This window comes from Myodes glareolus, chromosome 9 (genome assembly GCF_982192425.1).
Source record: "Myodes glareolus chromosome 9, mMyoGla1.1, whole genome shotgun sequence".
Lineage (NCBI taxonomy): Eukaryota > Metazoa > Chordata > Mammalia > Rodentia > Cricetidae > Myodes > Myodes glareolus.
Genome location: NC_142034.1, coordinates 2,867,887 through 2,886,257, shown reverse-complemented (window position 1 = coordinate 2,886,257; position 18,371 = coordinate 2,867,887). Strand labels below are relative to the sequence as shown.

The 18,371-nt window shown below is 49.7% G+C and overlaps 1 protein-coding gene and 1 long non-coding RNA gene across 8 annotated transcripts in view; one reads left to right on the top strand and one right to left on the bottom strand.

The window, feature by feature from the left end:
- LOC148120734 (uncharacterized) overlaps positions 1-10,321 on the top strand; it is a 42,492-nt gene extending 32,171 nt beyond the window's left edge. The window contains exon 3 of the long non-coding RNA XR_015738700.1: positions 96-10,321. This is a non-coding gene — a long non-coding RNA (uncharacterized LOC148120734). The remainder of the gene's footprint in view (positions 1-95) is intronic.
- Positions 1-18,371, bottom strand: part of LOC146893367 (E3 ubiquitin-protein ligase RNF213-like) — a 90,553-nt gene that overhangs the window by 26,912 nt on the left and 45,270 nt on the right. For 2 of the 7 annotated variants that reach the window (XM_087909672.1, XM_087909673.1), the window contains exons 30-42: positions 13,869-17,465; positions 12,412-12,548; positions 11,943-12,038; positions 10,238-10,356; positions 8,703-8,822; positions 8,196-8,317; positions 7,685-7,826; positions 7,296-7,434; positions 5,252-5,443; positions 3,555-3,685; positions 1,912-2,066; positions 671-883; positions 240-421 (exon numbers count right to left, since the gene is read on the bottom strand). In XM_087909672.1, the coding sequence (XP_087765798.1) occupies positions 240-421; positions 671-883; positions 1,912-2,066; positions 3,555-3,685; positions 5,252-5,443; positions 7,296-7,434; positions 7,685-7,826; positions 8,196-8,317; positions 8,703-8,822; positions 10,238-10,356; positions 11,943-12,038; positions 12,412-12,548; positions 13,869-17,465 (5,345 nt within the window). The remainder of the gene's footprint in view (positions 1-239; positions 422-670; positions 884-1,911; positions 2,067-3,554; positions 3,686-5,251; positions 5,444-7,295; positions 7,435-7,684; positions 7,827-8,195; positions 8,318-8,702; positions 8,823-10,237; positions 10,357-11,942; positions 12,039-12,411; positions 12,549-13,868; positions 17,466-18,371) is intronic. The other 5 variants (XM_087909674.1, XM_087909678.1, XM_087909676.1 and 2 more) reach the window with 3 other exon arrangements.

The following is an 18,371-nucleotide window of genomic DNA, read 5'->3' as shown; positions in this document are numbered from 1 at the left end:
TACCCCTTCCCTGCTTTCCTTTTGACTTTGCCTACTACACTGTAACATGTCCACTTCCTACCCGTCTCAGGACTGTTTTCTTCCTTCGTCTCTAGAATCATGAGATACCCAGCTCCTGGGGAGACTCCACTGTTAAACAGGTCAATGAGGACTCTCCTGCCCACCCTCTCATCCGGCTGTAGGATTTGGAAGGTCCCAGGGTAAGCACGGAGTGCACTGAGCAGGCTCCTGCTGCTCACCTGACCTCCTGGACGGTGTTTCTGGTTGTGTTCCCACAGCCCCGCAAATACTCTCTGGAACAGACAAGCTCCAGTGGCATGGCCAGATTCTTCACCATCTGTAACCAGGCCTTGGGACTCGGCTTCAGGATGTCTCCCGTCAGGGCTTCAACACAGGCCATTGCTGCAAGCGCATCTAGTGTCTAGAACAAGGAGAAGTGGTAATTGCCCAGCAGGGTCCTCTTCTATGTCACCCTTCAACACAGTCCTGCATCCTTATTCCCAGTGTGTTTGTGGGTCCAGGCTTGTCCCCTATTCCTCCATCACACTGCAGATGGGTCCGTAAAGAATCTCCTATGGGGACAGGGCTCCACAAGCCCTCTGCTCACAGGGTGGATGGGATGCGCTCACTGAGGGCAGGCCCAGCTGGCCCTCCCCGGGGAGACCCCTACCATTTCACTCCCAGCCAAGCTGTGCTTCTGTGCTGCTTCACTGAGACTCTTCAGGACCTGGGGGTGGATAGTCAACACTCTGGAGAAGTTCTGCAGCCGCGTCCTGAAGTGCTGATAGGCAAGGTGCACCCAGGGCAAGGAGAGCCCTTCTTCAGGCATTCCTGAAGTCACTCTGAGCTCACAGAGGCAGGACCACAGGGCCATCTGCAGGAACTGGAGACAAAAGCATTTCAGTGCAGAGTTGTACATGATGAAGACATGCTTTTCTGTGGAAGATCCTAAGTATTCTAAAGCTAGTTTTGTTTTTTCTTTCTTTCTTTGATCCAATTTGTTAGCTTTTGTCTCTTCAGGACAATGACTACCTGGCTGCTTTCTGGTGGAGTTTTATGGTCATTTTTCTCACTGGCACTTGAAACTGGTGTGCCCACATCTACTGCCAACTTGACACATCTAGAGTCAATGGAGAGGAGGGAGCCTCAGTTGAGAAAACACCTCTGCAAGATCAGGCTGGGGGCAAGTCTGTAGGGCATTTTCTTTTTTCTTCTCTGTGTAGCCCTTGCTGTCCTGGAACTCACTGTGTAGACTAAGGCTGATCTCAAACTGCAGAGATCCCCCTGCCTCTGCCTCCCAAGTGCTGGGATTAAAGGGGTGTCACCACCTCCCAGCTCCCCCATTTCTCTTTTAAGGTCCTAGACACTGCATTCCATCTAGACATCCACATTTATTCTATCAGCAGGTGGTTTATTAAATCTCACAAATCAAACAAGGCTTGATCCATAATGATTCCTAGGAAGAACTGCATTAACCTCTGACCCTACAGGTTATAGTATGTTCCCAAATTTATACCTATGCAATGAGGTATGAAGATTTCTGGTGGTCAAATGTATCCATCTTTCCAGTGAATTTCATTTTTATTATAATTACTATTACTTTTACTATTGGTCTCCTGTAGCCCAGGCTGCTCCTGAACTTGCTTTGGTCTTCAACTGTTGTTCCTCCTGCCTCTATCTCCACAGTGTAGGGATTATAGATGATAGATTATCTAGAATTATAGATGTTTGCCACTATGAGGGCAGCTATGGAGAGATAAGAACTCCTTCAAGTGACACAAGGTTGCCTCTAGAAGACACAGAGTGGAGGCTGGGGGTTGATCCTGAGTGTCCCGTAGCTCTAAGGGTGTCCTAATTTGGCAGCACTGGCCGAGGTGAGCGTGGGCTCCTGTGCATTTCATCCATACCTACCTTTAACTCCTCCCCTGAAGCCACTTTCATGGTCAAAAGCAGGAAGTCCTTTGAGTAGCTCTGCAGGAGATCCTGCTGCTGTGCCACAGGGAGCTGAGCCAGAAACCTGCCCAAGGGGGTCTTCTGGAAGATTTCCACGAACTTCTTAGATAACCCTACGGAAGAAGGCAGAGGGTGGCATGAACAGGGTGAAACCCTGAGTCTAGGGAAGAAAGAGGTCACTGCCCCAAGAAGCAGCCATGAAACCCAGGCTGGAGGGGTGGCTGTGCTGAACTGGAGCCCAGAGTGGTGCTGGCTACTTGGCCGCTGTCCAGAAGGCAGGGAAAACAAACAGCGGCAGAACCTATGTTAAGGTTGGGTCACAAACAGCCAAGCTAGCCCACACCCCGTCCGTGGTCTGTCTAGAGTTCCAGGCGGGTCAGCAGAGGCTGGTCCTCGGGCTGGGGTCAGAGGCCACACCAACAATCACTCTGCTTCCAGCTGCTCAGAACCAGCAGGGGCAGAGCGTCTGTCTTCAGGAAAAAGGAGGGTTCCTCCTCAGGACAGACTGCTTCATGGGGGTTCAAAGACAGTGGCCCAAGCTGATCTGGGAAAACAGGGTCAGCTCAGAGCATCCGGGCCGCTGCGTCAGTGCTGAGGAAGACTCTGCATGAAAACTGCTTCCCACAAGATGTTAGGCTGGCCGGGCAGTGGTGGCGCATGCCTTTAATCCCAGCACTTGGGAGGCAGAGGCAGGCAGGTCTTTGTGAGTTCAAGACCAGCCTGGTCTACAAGAGCTAGTTCCAGGACATGCTCCAAAGCTACAGAAAAACCCTGTCTCGAAAAGCCAAAAAAAAAAAAAAAAAAAAAAAAAAAAAGGCTGTCATTCTTTCTAGAGGGACAATGGCCAGATCCCTAATGTTTGACAGCAAGCTACTCTGTGACGGGGAGGACCTAATGGCTCCACATGGAGGAGGATGCTCTGCTCTGATAAATTCCACATTGGGGACATTTCTCTGAGTTGTCCAGGAGTCCAGGTGAGAAAATCCTTCCTAGATCTGGAAGCAAACTCTTCCCTGAGGTAACATGGCCCATTTGTCATGCTTCCAAACTTATGACCCTTGATGGAGACTTCTGCTTTCAGCAGAATTTTGATTTATGGTTACATGTATTTGTGCATGTATGTGTGCATGCACATGTACTCATGTATCACAGCACATGTGTGGAGGTCAGAGGACAACTTGTAGCAGTCAGTTCCCTCCTCCTGACATACAGGTTATCAGGCTTGGTGCCAGGTGCCTACGCGCACTGAGCCACCTTGTTAGCCCTGCAACAGAAGTTTTCAAAGACCATTCTGGGGGCTGCTCTACTACCAGAGTGTTAACCTGAAACCTCCATGTATGCCCCTATGCTGGCAGCTATGGAGAGATCTCAGAACTCCTTCAAATGACACATGATTGCTTTTACAAGTCACAGAGTGGAAGGTGAGGGTTTGGCCCTGAGTGTTCCATGTAGCCATCTTGTCAGTCCTGCAACAGGAATTTTAATCACCATCTTGGGAGCTGCTCCACAAGCAGAGTGTTAAACTAAAACCTCTAAAATTAGCCTGTCTTGAGAAGGTTATTGTTTGTGCATTGCCTTGAGCCTGCTGTGGGGTAGCTCACCCTCTGTGTCTGTGATATACTGAGCCTGCACCCAGAGCTCCTCCAGGTAGTCCCTGATCCTCCAGCTGAAAGGCACAGCATTGCAGGCTTCCTTGGGCAGGTTCATGTGGCTCTGTACCAGGATGGAGGACCTGCAGCAAGGCGAACGAGAGTGAGGTCTGTGAGTTGTTACCTGAGACATGAGGTAGTGTGCACAACGCCAGCCCGTCAGTCCTGAGAGAGAGAGAGAGAGAGAGAGAGAGAGAGAGAGAGAGAGAGAGAGGCTATCACTGGGGCACGGCTGTGATGAACCACTTGTCTACATGGGTGAGGTTCTCGGCAGCATTTCATATGGCAAGGAGCAGGAGAAGACATGTTAGGGATGGGAGATGTCTCAGTCAAGTCAAGCCGTGCAAGCATGAGGTCCTGTGTTTAGATCCCTAGCACCCTCTTTTAAAAAAGGCGGGTGCAGTTGCATCCACTTGAAATCCCAGTGCAGGGAGGCAGAGATGAGGAATGACCCCGGTGTTGGCTGTGCAGCCACTCTAGCCAAATAGTAAGCTTCAAGATGAGAGAACTTCTCAGAAAAGAAGGCAGTTGTGGGAGAGATGGCTCAGCAGTTAAAAGCAGATGCTGCTCTTCCAGAGGAGCTGAGTTCAGTTCCCAGCACCCACACCCATGGATGATAACTGCCTGCAGCTCCAGCTCCAGGGGCTCTTCTGGTCTCCATGGCAACCATGTAAACAGACACAGACAGACACACACAGATAAAAAAAAAACCTTTAACAAGAGGTCTTCTGTAACTAAGAAAGATACACTGTGCTAACACACATGCATCTGCACATATGTGCATACACAAAATAAATTATTAAAATTAAAAAATTTAAGACTATTGTTGAAGGTGTCATAGATAGCTGCAGGTGGGTTTCTAGGTCAGTGATTCTGCTATATACAAACTCAAGGAAAACCCTTGTTTACAGACAGAAGAAAAGTGGCAGCAAGAGCCAAGTTAGTTGCCCAACGTTCTGTGGCAGAACCAAGCCTCTGTGGCCTCCCCCTCCCCTACTGCCCCTGTGCAGAGGTCTGACCATAAGCTTGAAGCCTTCTTGCATGAACATCAGCAGCACGCTGTCCTCTAAGTAAGTGCTCCCCCCAGCAATTCAGAATCTCATTGCTGGAGAAATGGTTCAGTAATTAAGGGTGCTTTCTGCTCTACCTGAGCTCAGTTCTGTTCCTGTTACCCACATTCAGTAGCTCACAACTGTCTGTAACTCCTGCTCCAGGGATCCAACACTGTCTTTGAGGCTCAATGGGCACCCACATACATGGTACCCACACAATTTTTAACATCCCCTTCTTTATGTATTTCTTTATAGTCTACATTTTGGGACCAAAGTTTCTGTGAGTCCAAGCCCCACAAGGTCAGGCCTTGGGAAATGGTCAAGCACAGGAAAGGCAAAGCAGAGGTTCTGCCACCTCAGCATCTGTGTTGCACAATAGAACCTGGTGAGCCATATCATCACATGTGCCCTCAGAGAAGGCAGATGGAACAGCAGAGTGGCCAGGGACCTCTCAGGGTTTCTGTGAGCATTGTCTGCTACTGTGATGCTCCAGGGTGCACTGAGCAGGTACACAGGGTACCAGCAGTAGCTTGGGGAGAGAGCAAGGTGCTGCTCTGTTCTGAACTTCCCCTCCATAAAAGCAAGGCTTCCACTCACCCTGTGTTGTTTACCACAAGAGGGATGTTCAGGAACTTAATGTCACTGAAAATAAACATCCAAAGATCTTGGGCCCAGGCTGGAGAATCTGACTGAGCCAATAGCTCCAGGTTGCCATCTCTGTCGATGTAAGATATCATGCTGGCCAGGAAGGAGGTGACCACATTTTGGATCCGCTTCCAAAGGGTATGCCTGCAGCAGGGGCAGAGGAAACCCACTATGGTTAGGGTACTCATGACACACACTACTGCTGCCTCTGCATTATCTTCCTGAGGTTCCAACATGGAAGCCAGAATAACAGTAGCTTGCCAGTGTTTTCAAGAATGGGGAAAGTGGTTGGAGATGGCTCAGCTGTAAACAGCATGGGTCACATGGTCAGCAGCATGGACTACATGGTTAACAGCATGAGTTACATGGTTAACGGCATGGTGTTAACTACATCACTCTGCGCTGCTGACCTGCTAAGGACTATAATGTGAATCCATGGCGAGCACCAGCTTTCCATGAACCAAGACTTAAGTTCAACCTCCAGCACCATCCCTAGGAGACATTTACACAGAACGATTAAGTCAATAATTGATTGTAAGATTGTAGGAAAACAATTATTAAGTAATGTCGGAGACTGGTATCTAGTGTTAGCATCTAATACAGAGAATGTTAAGAGAATAGATTAAAACCTGCGGAGGAAGAATACATTCGTACAGTGGACAAAGACATCCCTTGGCTTAGCAAGCACACTTCAGTATGACAGGCAATACAAGGACTACAGAGTGAGGTGAAGGCTGGAGGCAAGATGGGAGCCTCACTGAGGTGTGTTCTGGTCAGTCAGGAGCTGGGAGACCTCACTGCAGACAGTTGCAGGCTCAAAAAAAGGAACAGTGCTGGTGAGTTCAAGCCAGTCTGCATTTAAGACAGACGAGCGGCTGTGAGGCTGCCACCCAGAGAACTTTACATACATTAAATGGGGCTGCTGTAAGCTGATGTTGGGACACTGCTGGTGAGCAGAGCGAGGGCAGGCACTGGAGAACGGACATCGTGAGCATTGCAGTGAGAAGTGAGGCCATCCACTCTGCTCTGAGTTCAAGAGACCAAACAATTCCAGAACACAGTGCAGAAAGATGAGATGGAATGTTTAAAACATATTAAAAGATGGTGATAAGCCACAGGAAGTAGAAATGCAACTGGCGTTGACATCACTTCTTACAGGTTCCTTCAAAAGGTGGAAGTAAACAAGACAGGTGGAAGAGATGATTGAAACAGAAAAGTCCCAGAGGGAGGAACCAGTACCACCAGGGATAGCAACACCAGTCATCTCCAGTCAACACAGTTCTACCTGGAAGATGGACCCACTGTCTGTAGAGATGAAGACACTGCCTAAGGTCCCCCAAAGACCCACAGTGGTAGCTCAGTCCCCACCACAGAGCCCTTCATAAGTCCAGAGGAAATGGTCACGGTTTTGTGGGAAAAGGACCATATATAGTAGAGTACTGTCCTGGCTCCTAATGCTGTAGTAGGGCTACCTCAAGCTGTCGGCATCATCGTCAGCTCCAGCTCACAGCTCGGACACCATCACTTTCCTTGGAAAACCCTCACATCTCCAGGGATAGATGGGCTGGGGTTTCCGTGAATTGTTTGTTTTTTGAGACAGTTTCTCTGTGTAGACCTGACTGTCCTGGAACTTGCTGTATAGACCAGTAGGAGCTCAAACTCACAGAGGCCTGCCTGAGTGCTGGGAGTAAAGGTGTGCACCACCACTGCCTGGCTCCCTCAATATTTTTATGACAGAAAAACTTCAAAGAAAATACAAAAAGATCAGAAAAGCAAGTATAGCCACCGTCCAGATTCATTTAAGGCAGGTTACATCTCCAGTTTGCTCAGAGGTGTAGAAAGAAACACCTGGGCACTTATCTTTGGTGTAAGAGTCACACCAGCAGGAGTACATCACTAAGAGTCACACCAGCAGGAGTGCATCACTAAGAGTCACACCAGCAGACTACATCACTGGAATGGTACAAAGGCCTCCCTGCTTGTTTTACCCTTGTACCTGAAGGTGCCTGCCTCCTGGAGGGCATCCTGATTGGCAGCCTCCCTGGTGACCCACTGCTTTTGACTTGGGGTCTGGTTCTCTTCTTGCTTCTTTAGGAGAACATTGAGGCGCATTTTAGATTCTCGCAAAAAGGAGGCTGTGAAGATGATGGGAACTGATTTGATGAATCCATGCATTCTTGGTTGTAGGGGCCATCATAGTTTTGACCCACCTTACCCAAGAGAAAAGCTGCCCACTCTTTGGCCGGGAAAGTTCTATTACATAATCTGATGGATTACCATGGGTCCTACCGTTGTCTGCTGTTCCTGTCAAGTCCAAGAAGCCTGAAAGGTCACACTCTCCACATGAGGTGGAGGATGCAGCACAGGGGTGTGGGGCTCACTTACCATTGCGTGCGTTGTCCTCATTTAAGAGGCCAAGAAGAATGGTGACTCTCCTCGTGCTGCGTGCGCAGCTCTCGTTCTGGTCCCTGAGCATCCCCACTGCACTCTGCACACAGCTCCGCAGCAGTCTGGTGGTGTCCAGGACCTGTGCACACCCAGGAAGAGAACAGGCTTCTAGTTGCCAATTCCAGTCTGGACAAAGGCCAGGCCACCCATGTGAAATGATGGTTTCATGTTAGCAACAATGTGGCCCCGGTTGGTGGTCATTACAGCAAAAGTTGCACTATAACTACCAGCCATATCCCTCAATGACCAACATCAGCAAGCGAGTCAGGGATGAAGGAATGGGACAGAACTAACTTAGTGAAAAGAATAATTCACTTACACATCCACTGTGGAAGGAGGACAGGGTCCAGCCTAACCCACCCCCAGTCATAACTACAGGGTTCTTATAACTCCCAGGAGAGAGGTCACAGATGCAGCTCCCTTAGCCAATGGGAAAAGCAGGACTGACATCACAGCCTCCTGGGTCAGATACCATCTCTGGCTCCTCTGGACCTTCCACTTCCATTTGTTCCTCTGCCATTTCTCCTAACTCGCTGGTCTCTGTCTCCATCGCCTCCTCTGGGTCATCTGCTAGACAAAGGGCAAGGCAAACACGCTCCAGTTACCATGAGGACCAGAATGGGGTGTGTCACATGGTCTGGGACTTGCCCAGCTTCCCTGTCCCTATCTGTAATGGTGGGCCTAGTAAAGGGAACATGTGCCTGTATATCAGCTCCATCTCTTGCTCAGGTGCTCCCTAGCCTAGCCTCTAAGGGCTGGCAAAGGAACCCTAAGTAGACTGGCGAGCTGTGGGCACACTCAGGTGGCCTCCCCTCAGCTGCACCATAGTTTGTTATGAACTCTGAGAGCCGGGGCTGCAAGAGCAGCGTGGCTCTGCGTCCAGCACCACAGCACTGCCTCTGGCATTTCCCCTGAAACCTCCACCAAGTCCCCAGATGGCTGCCTTGTGACTCACGCTCAGGGTTGTTGGCTGGCTTGAACAGCTGGCTGATGGTGATATTCTGCAGTTTAGTGACATCTGAGGCCATGATTGTGGATCTGCGGAGGTCGTCGATGTGTACAGACCGCCACAGCCCTGTGAGGAACACAGTCGCTGGAGCCTTCTGGAGCCTAGCTGTGTCCTTACGTCATTACAAACCACATATTCCAACCTGGCTCTTTATGTCCATTTGTTTATTTTATCATTAGTTTTGTGTGCATGTGCATTGTGTACATGTGTGCATGCATGTGCTATAGCACTGTGTGGAGCCTGGGGATTGAACTCAGAATGTTAAGAAACTGACTTTATTTCCTGGTCCATCCAGCTGGGCTAACCCAGATTTTTTTGTAAGATTGATGAACTGATTTTTATGATTATTTGCCAACATGTATATGTGTACACCATGTATGTGCCTTCAGGTCAGAACAGGTTGTCAGATTCCTTGGAACTGGAGATATAGATGGCTCTGATCTGCTGTGTGCATGCTAGGAATCAAACCCAGGTCCTCTACACCAGCAGTCGGCACTCTTAATCACTGAGGTTTCACTCCAGCCTCTTCACCCAGAGTTTTAATTACATTCCAGCAGATAGGGTCATCAGTACCCCAAAGTCTAAGCCCCTAGACATGGAAGAAACTACAAGATCTGTCGACAAGATCAACCTAAGCACTCTTTAAGATCTTAAGTAAGCTTTTCAAAGTGCCATGGTGAGCTCTGGACTCCTCATCCACATCTCACCGCAGTCACCTCGTCATCATTAGTAAAGGGCCCGTGGGTGACACTGCAGTCACCTCATCACAATTAGCAAAGGTGTGTGAGGCACTGGCGGGGTCTGCTCTTCATTATCTATGAAATTATCCATTTGTTTTTCCCATCTCTGGAACACATATGCCTTAAAGAAGGAGAGAGCAGGGGACTGATATGAAGACAGCATTTCTCCCAGAGTCAGTGCAGAAAACTGACAGGAAATGAGAATAAGCCGGTGTGTTGTCGCTAGTGCGTGAGATCTCAGGACTCCTCCATCACAGAAGGTGGGAGTCAGCTGAGAGTGCTCACCCGCGTAGACACGGAAATGCTAAGGGCACTGCTGTGTGCCAAAGTTGTTTCGTTTCTTTCTTTGTTCGTGTAATCCAGTCTTGAACCTGCAATCCTCCTGCCTCAGCCTCCAGAAATCTGGGATAGAAGTGTGTGCAATTACCCAGCTAAAACTACTGCTTCAGTAACTGGTTAAGAAACCTAACTGTGACTTACAAGTATTGTTGGGATTCAGATTCCAATTTCAGACACAGGACCACACCTCAAATACCACTTAAAGGAACACACACTAGAGCAGTGGCTCTCAACCTTCCTGATGCCGTGACCCCTTAATACAGATCTTCATGTTGTGGTGACCCCAACCATAAAATTATTTCACTACTACGCTTAACTTATAATTGTGCTATTGTTTTGACTCAGATAGCAGACATGTAACCAACTGTTGAGAACCTCTGTCCTAGAGTACTGTGGTCCTACCTCCATGGAACCCCACGTACGGTGTACCACTTCCCATTCGGGAAAGTTTCGTGATGAAATAAACGAAGACAAAGTCCTTCGTTCCTTGTGTTTTGTTGATTTCATTGATGGTGGAATACCTGTTTAAAAAGCAAAACAAATGAGTACCAGGCAAGCAAACAACCCGTGTTGGGAGCTGGCACGTGCCCTGGGAACTGACGGGCAATCTCAGTCTCACAGTTTCAGGAGATTAAAATGCCCTTTACAACCTCATGATGACTTTGGGTTCACTTCCCCTCTTCCCAGAATCCTCTGCTCAGGAGTGCCCTTCCTTTCCTGAATAGAATCGTGTGCCCTCAGGTCCTTGCTCTGCTGTGACACAGGCTGAGGCTCTCTGGCCTTCCTATGGAGCCCTGCACACAGTGTTGAAAAGGGGACACACGCACACACATTTAGGAGAAGGGTCTGGTAGCTCAGGCCTGTCACACTGCTCAGGAGACTGAATCATGAGGATTATCAGTTCAAGGCTAGCCTGGACAACTCTATGAGACCCTGTGCAGAATGAAAAGTAAAAAGAGAGGCTGGAGAGCTGGCTCAGCAGTTAAGAGCACTGGATGCTCTCCCAGAGGACCCACGTTTGATTCTCAGCACCCACATGGCTGATTACTGCTGCCTGCAACTCCAGTTCCAGGAGAGTCAATGCCCTCATCTGGCCTCTGTAGGTACCAGGTACATGTACACACAGGCAAACACACATGTGCCCTCAAAATAAAAATGATTATTTTAAAAATTAAAAAGAGGGCTATCGTAGCTCAGTGATGGAGAAGTGGTTTATGAACATGATTGAGGTTGCTGGGCACTGGTGTTGCACACCTTTAATCCCAGCTCTGGGGAAGCAGAGGCAGGCAGATATCTGTGAGTTTAAGGTCAACTTGGTCTACAAAGTGAGTTCCAGGACAGCCTACGTTGTTACATAGAAAAACTGTGTCTCAAAATATCAAAAAAAAAAAACTTAGTGAAACACACACATCCAGGAACCACACACCACACTCACACATTATACAAATGTACAAACCACAAACATAACACACACACGCACACATCCACAAACCACACATACCCCATTTCTGCACCACTCCTTTCCAGTCTCTTCAGTTACTGCTCTTAAACTTGCAAAAAATTCATTGCATTTGGAAAGCATGACCAAAGTGACCGCAAATGTCATTCAAGGACATTGTTAAACATCCCATTAAAGGGCTACTGTTCACACTTGTGTTTACAGTTTTGCTCCCCCCACAGTTTGTGTGGATGTGCATGCATGTGTGTGCATGAACGTGGAGCCTAGAGATCAACCTCACGCATCAGTCCTTAGGAGAGATTTCAAGATGTCTCACTAGGACACGGGCTCTCTGATCAGGCTAAGCTTGCCCAAGGATCATCTGCTCTGTCTCCCCAGCACTGGTACGGCAAGTGTGCATTGCTACACCCAGACTTTACGTGGGCCCTGGGGATTGAACTCAGGTCTTCTTGCTCACATGAATGTGCTAGTCCCTAGATCTCCACCTTTTTTCATTTATTTATATAGTCGTCTGTTGAAAGGAAGAGAATTTTCTTGTTAGTTTCTGTTTCTCGTGGCATTGTAGTGCTTCAGAGAGAGATTCTTCTGAGGTTGTGAGGGAGTGTTGGCTCCCCGTGTTGTTTCTTCTAGAAAACCCTGAAAACCTACTTGGCGGAGGCTACAAGCTGGGCGCTGTGGTCGCCATCGTCAAAGTCCGTCTGGATGACAAGGATTTTACGGCTGGCTGGGTTCATTAAGCAAGAGCTGGAGGAGAAAGGGAATTAATTATCAGGTGAGTTCCCTGTCCAGGAAAATGGATAAAGGAATTCCCTGATGGAGGGTGAGGCCAGGGCTACACAGAAAAAACATGCAGAGAAATGCCCTCCACCAGGTAAGCAGAAGACTCCGCAGAATTTCAAATGGCCAGCAAGGCTTCCTGGGAGACAGAGGACCAGGCTGGGAAGCTCTATGAGAGGACTAGAGTAGTGGGGACAGAGAGGCCGAGCGGGAGCTCTAGGCATGACCCTGCAGAGTAAAGCCCCCCCCCCAGTTCACTAATCAGTGCCAGTTACTACAGCCCTGCCATGGCACCAGGCCAGGCTGGGTCCCTGAGAGTGGAGCTAGCAGGGCACCTCACCGAACTTCCTTAAGGAAGGAGTATTCAGTGTCGAACTGCTGCAGTGACAGGACCGCAGGCCGTGAGGCCAGTCCTCTCAGCTCAAACTCCAAGTCTTGACAGTCCGTACTGGTCAGCAGTCTGGAGAAGGTGGTGATCTGCAAAGAGGGGGCAAACTGTTGGCCAGAGCCAGTGGGAAGGCCGTCTGCTGTTAGAACCCAGACACGTGAGTTTGAACCCTGCCATGACGGGTACCCGTGTGTCCACGAGGAACACAGGCCCAGAGACTCTCCAGAGACAAGACAGGTGAGATAAGAGGAGCACAGCACCTGGCCTGCTCCCTGAGCTTCTGATTCCCTCACACCCAAACCTGATGTTCCTTCCTGAATCTTCTGTATTTCTAAGCAAAACCCGCAGGGAGTAAGGAGGGATCTCAGAGTACCCTATCACCAGGTGCCAATGCCCACTGCCCCTCCATGAAATCAGTAATTAGCCTGTGAGTCTGCAGCCAATCATTCCCCTCTCTCTCTCCTCTTTCTCTCTCTCATGGGTATCTTGCATGCATGTATTTCTGTGCACCCCTTGTATGTCTGGTTGCTGCAGGGGTCAGAAGGAGGCACTGAATCCCCTGGAACGAGAGTGACAGCTGGTTGTGAGCTGCCATGTGGGTTCTGAGAATTGAACCCAGGTCCTTGGGAAGAGTACCCAGGGCTCCTAACCATTTAACAATTCTCCAACCGCCCAACCATTTCTTCATTTGTTTGCTTGTTTGTTTTTCAAGACAAGGGTTCTCTGTGTAGCCCTGGCTGTCCTGAAACACATTAGTAGGACAGGATGGTCTGAAAATGAGAGATCTGTCTGCTTCTGCCTCCTGAGTGCAGGGACTATCCTGATCCTGAAGCTTCTAACTGGCCTGCTTCCATGATGGTCTCTGCCTCATTGTTGTCCCACTGCCACAGTCCTTCTAGACATTCGCCTGCAGTGTTGCTCTTAGCAGGAAGGATCAAGTTCCTTAGCAGAGCCACTGAGGACCCCTGAAAGAGTTTTCTGATCATCTCAACCTCAGGACACAAAACTCACAGCTTGGAGCCTCAAGCTCTACCAGTGAATTCTCCCAGAGGTTTTCAATCTCAGTCCCTTTGTCCTTGCACGTGCCTAGCCAGCTCTAGGGGTGCCTCTTAAAGAAAGCCACATCTGTCCTCCCACCACATGCATAGCAGGCCTCTTGTGGTGCTGACCCTGATTGAACACTGCCTTTCTAAGCTACACACACACTGACCTACAAGAGAACAGTGCGAGGCCAGGGACACTGAACTTACCCACTGTGCTCAGAACATATGGGGAGCCCAGGGTCAGCATACCCATATCACCTGTAAGTCACCCCTGCATTCAGCTTAATACAGCTTGAGTTCCTGACCCTAGGAGCCTAGGACCCTTGGATGACAGAGCAGAAGGTGAGGCTACGGGAAGATGGTCACCTCTGTGAAGACAGCCTGGCCCTCCAGATGGGCCATGCGCAGGTGGGCCTGGAGGAAGTCTGCGAAGGAGTTGTGTTGTTGCTTGTAGTAATAGTCCTGTAACAGCCGCTCCGCAGTGAATGAGCCCAGTGCGGAACAACTCAGCCGGACCACAGCATCTGGTGTCGCACAATCCAGCAGGATGAGCTTGGCCTCTTCAGACACCTTGCGGTACAGCTCCTCAGTCAGGTCCCTGGGGCCCTGCCTCTCCATGGCCTGCAGCACCACAGAGGCGCAGGCATCAGAGTGGTAGCCGATGAACGCGTCTGCAGGCCTGTACTTGTGCCTGGCAATGAGCTGGTCTGCTTTCACATCTGCAAAATTGCAGGCCCACTGTTGCAGCTCACGCACAATGTCCTTCTGCCACTCCTCCAGCACGGTGTTGATGTCCAGGTAGTGCTTCTCCAGCCGGTTGATGAGGGGCACAGGGAACTGTTTGTACACCACATCTTTCTCCTCAATGACGATGAGGCGGAAGTCACTGTGGACTCGACATTTGACTCGATGCGTACCCAGTCCAAGGTCCACGTACTTCTGGCCCCCAAGGTAGACATAGTACTGGTTGAGAGCATCATACAGGCTCTCGTACAGGTTCTGCAGGTTCAGGAGCACCACCATCTTTCCCGTCTCCATGCAGATCTTCACCCGGTTGATGTTCCTGCAGATCTGGGTGTATTCCTGGTCCTGGGGAAAGCTGGAGCCAAAGATGATCTCGGGTTGCTGGCCCTCACCAAAGAGCGTCTGCTGCAGGATCTGCAGGGCCACATAGTTCCTGGTCAGCACCAGCAAGTAACGGGACTCGGCCCCATCCAGCCCCCTGCTGGACGCCCGCAGACTGCTGTGAATGTTCTGCTTGATGAGTTCCACAGTGCTGACGTCTTCCTTGTACCTGGCCCCGGGAAGACTGGCTGTAAAGATGTCCAGTGGCTGGATGTTGTCCTTCCCACTGAAGTTCCGAAGGACAGCATGAGCGATGTCTTGTGGGGAAAGCCCCCGAGTGGAAGCTTTGGCTTTGGCGAACACCATCTTGATGAGGCTGTAATAGTCGCGAAGTCCAAAGAATTCCTTGTCCTGGGTCTGACACACTGTTTCATAGGCCTTGGCAAAGGGTGCGAAATACCCTCGGATTCTGTCCTGAACCAGCCTGTCCGAAGAGCAGATGCCCTCAGCGCTCTCTATGAGCTCTTTCTCACTGGGACTGCATCGTGACACAAAAATGCCCCGGTTCATCTTGGCAGGATCCAGAGCCCAGTTGGAAATACCAACAAAGCCCACTTTTTTGTAGGGGGCGGGATCATCGTCAATGCACCCATCTTCCAGCAGGGGGTGCAGAGTCTTCAGGGGCATTCTGGGTGAGTCTTCTGCCAGTCCCACCTCATCCAGCACCACCACAGAGACATACTGCTGCAGGTCCTTGCCCTGCTGGAAGCGAGCACACTGTCTGAAGGTGCCGATGATCCCTTGCGGGGTGGAGTGGGGGCTGCACTGGAACGACACCAGGTGGACCTGTTTCAGGCGGCGGAAGAGATCGGAGAAGGCAGACTGCCCTTGCATGGCGTCTGCTACAATGATCTTGGCAAGGGATTTGGAGCTGCCGGGCTTCCCCACCAGGAAGAGGGGGATCTTAAGCTCTATGCAGATTACCATCATGAAGACATTCTCCTTCAATGCCACGTTCCTGGCTATGTTTGTCCTAATGGGAGCCCCCCTCAGAAAAAGATCCTGTGCAAGAGTGATCTCATCAAGAATGACCTTGCTGTCATTGTATGGTTCCGGAAAGCACCTGCCAATGGCTGTGCGGTAGGATGCTTTCTCTTCTAAAGAGGCATGGTAACACACCCCAATGGCCATTACCAGGGACCAGAGAACAGGATCTCTCTCAAAGGTGTGTTTGCTGTCACTGGATTCCTGGAGAAAGTCATGGAGCTTGCTTAAGAGCATCTCGCTGTGGTCGTGAAACCAGCTGAAAACTTTGACACAGCGCTCCACATCCCGGAGGCTGACGAAACCACATTCATTCTCCCTCTTCCTCATGTACCTCTGAGAGGCGGAGAGTACATCCACAATCACAGAAGTGTGGTCTTCCGTGATAAAGTCCACTCTCTGGACGATCTGACGGATGTAGAGGTTTTCAGCATAGTCATTCAGCTGTCCAAAGTCCCATACCAGAGGAATGAGGCTTGGAGGCAGAGCGTGGACGCGGTAGACCAGCTGCCGCAGCGGGATGGAGCCCAGCCTCTCTGCAGTCTCCTCTGCACTCACCCTGTATCCCAAACCTGCTGACTCCAGGCGGAGGATCATCTCCTGGGAGTGCTTCCGGTAAGGGTTGCAAGCAGCAATGACATGCAGGCCAGAGTCCTCCTTTAGACGCTCACCGTCCACCGCTCCGTCACACAGGACCTCTTTGATACAGCTCACAGCTTCCGTTGTGTTGGCTTCGTCAAAGAACAAGATGGTGTCCAGCTTGTGTTGTTCTTTATTAAAGAAGGCTGTGCGCTCAGCATCCTTGACCTTGGAGTAGATCATGGATGGAGTCGTCCCTCCATGGACCTTCACCAACTTCATAGTTTCTGCCTCAACAGTACCACGCTTGAGGTCACTAAGGAATTTGATGAGCCTGGTTTTCCCACAGCCTGTCTCTCCCATGATGATAACTGGGATCCCACACCGAAACCGCATTTCAATGGCCAGGATCTTAAGCATATTGTCTGTTGTGAGTTCGTACGTTTCATCAGGGTCAATGGGCCTCTCAATCCCCAGTGCCAGGCAGAGTCTTTCAAGCTTCTCATGTCTGGGCAGGTTATCAAAGTTGATATCGAAGGGCACTCTCTGAAGCTTCAGCCCATCAAACAGTACTTTCGTCATGACATCCTTCTTGATGACCCTCCCATTTGAGGGATTGATGGCATCAACATAGCCATTGTTGTTGGGCTGCAAGTGAAAACCTATGAATGTCATGGTCATGTGGTCATCATTGAAGAAAACATAGGGATGGGGCTCTGACTCCCATCTCTTTCGAAGAGAGAAGGGAGCTAGGTCTTCTTCAGCAACTCCATCCATGGTGACCATGTGGTTACCGGGACTTTGGTCTGAAGTGTGGAGAGTCGGAGTGGCAAAATCTCTCGCCATTAAGATCATGAAGGTTACCACGAAGTTCTTGAAGCCCCCGAGTGTGTCTCCAGTAAAAGCCGGGTTGCAGAAGACAGAAGCCTCACAGTCCTTGAGCTGACAGTTCAGAAACCAAGCGAAGTTGCGGAGCTCTGCCCAGGAAGGGTTGACCACGCCACAGTAAATCAGGAAATGCTGCAGGCACTCCTCAGGGGAGCCTTCCACGGAGCCTTCTTCATACTGAAATGTGTCCAGGTTCTGGTTTTGGTGGAACCGTTTTAAATACTGGTAAGGTCTTTGGAAAGCTTCACTGCTGAACTCCCCTGGGTCCATTCCTGGTTCCGTGTAGCTCCTGTTGGGAGTCAGTTCCATGGCGATCACTTCCTTGGGAGGACGGCAGGTAACTTTGGGGAAGATGTCAAGAAACCTGGAGAGAGGTGCAAGTGTATTCTGCAAGAGGAAACACACTGTCACTGAGTTTGTTAAAAACTGCCTTTGCAGCCCGGCGGTGGTGGTACACACCTTTAATCCCAGCACTCGGAAACAGAGACAGGCAGATCTTTGTGAGTTTGAGGCCAGCCTGGTCTAAAAAAAACTACCTTTGTGTTGGGACTGGAGAGATGGGTCAGCTGTTAGGAGTACTCACTGCTCTTCAAGAGGACCCAGGTTCAATTCCCAGCACCCATATGGCAGCTCACAACTGTCTATAACTTCAGTTCCAGGGGACCTGACATCCATGGCAAAAAACCAATGCACATAAAAAACAAACAAACAAACAAAAACAACCACAGCAACAAAAAGTGCCTCTGTGTTGACCTCTCCAAGTCTACATGGATTTAACCATTTACGCTGTCTCCACAGGCTGGCATCTTTTGCCTGCTGCTGCTTTAGAGAAGTGCATTAGAAGACACATCCTTACCAAGGAAGCCTTTTCTAACAATTCTTCAGTCCCTGATAACCAGAACCACAGCTTCTTACATTAAAACATCACTCAGACATCCCTGATGTGTCTTTACTTCCCTCTACACGGCACAAGTCAGGTCTCTACCGTCTGTGTTGCTCTCAGAATGCTAACCTTAAAAGGTCCCAGAAAACAGTCTACTGAACTCTGAGCACTCAATGACTTGAGTTCAACTGTCACCATAATTTTCTGCAAAACATATGATCATATCTGCCACAGCAATATTCCAGAAACCTGTTTGGTATAGGAGGTTCTTCTCTATTTGTGTTGCTTTCATTGATTGAATAAAGAAGCTGCCTTGGCCTTTTGATACGGCAGCCCTTAGGTTGGTGGAGTAGACAGAATAGAATTCTGGGAGAAAGAAGGTAGACAGAGAGAGCCACCATGAAGTCGCC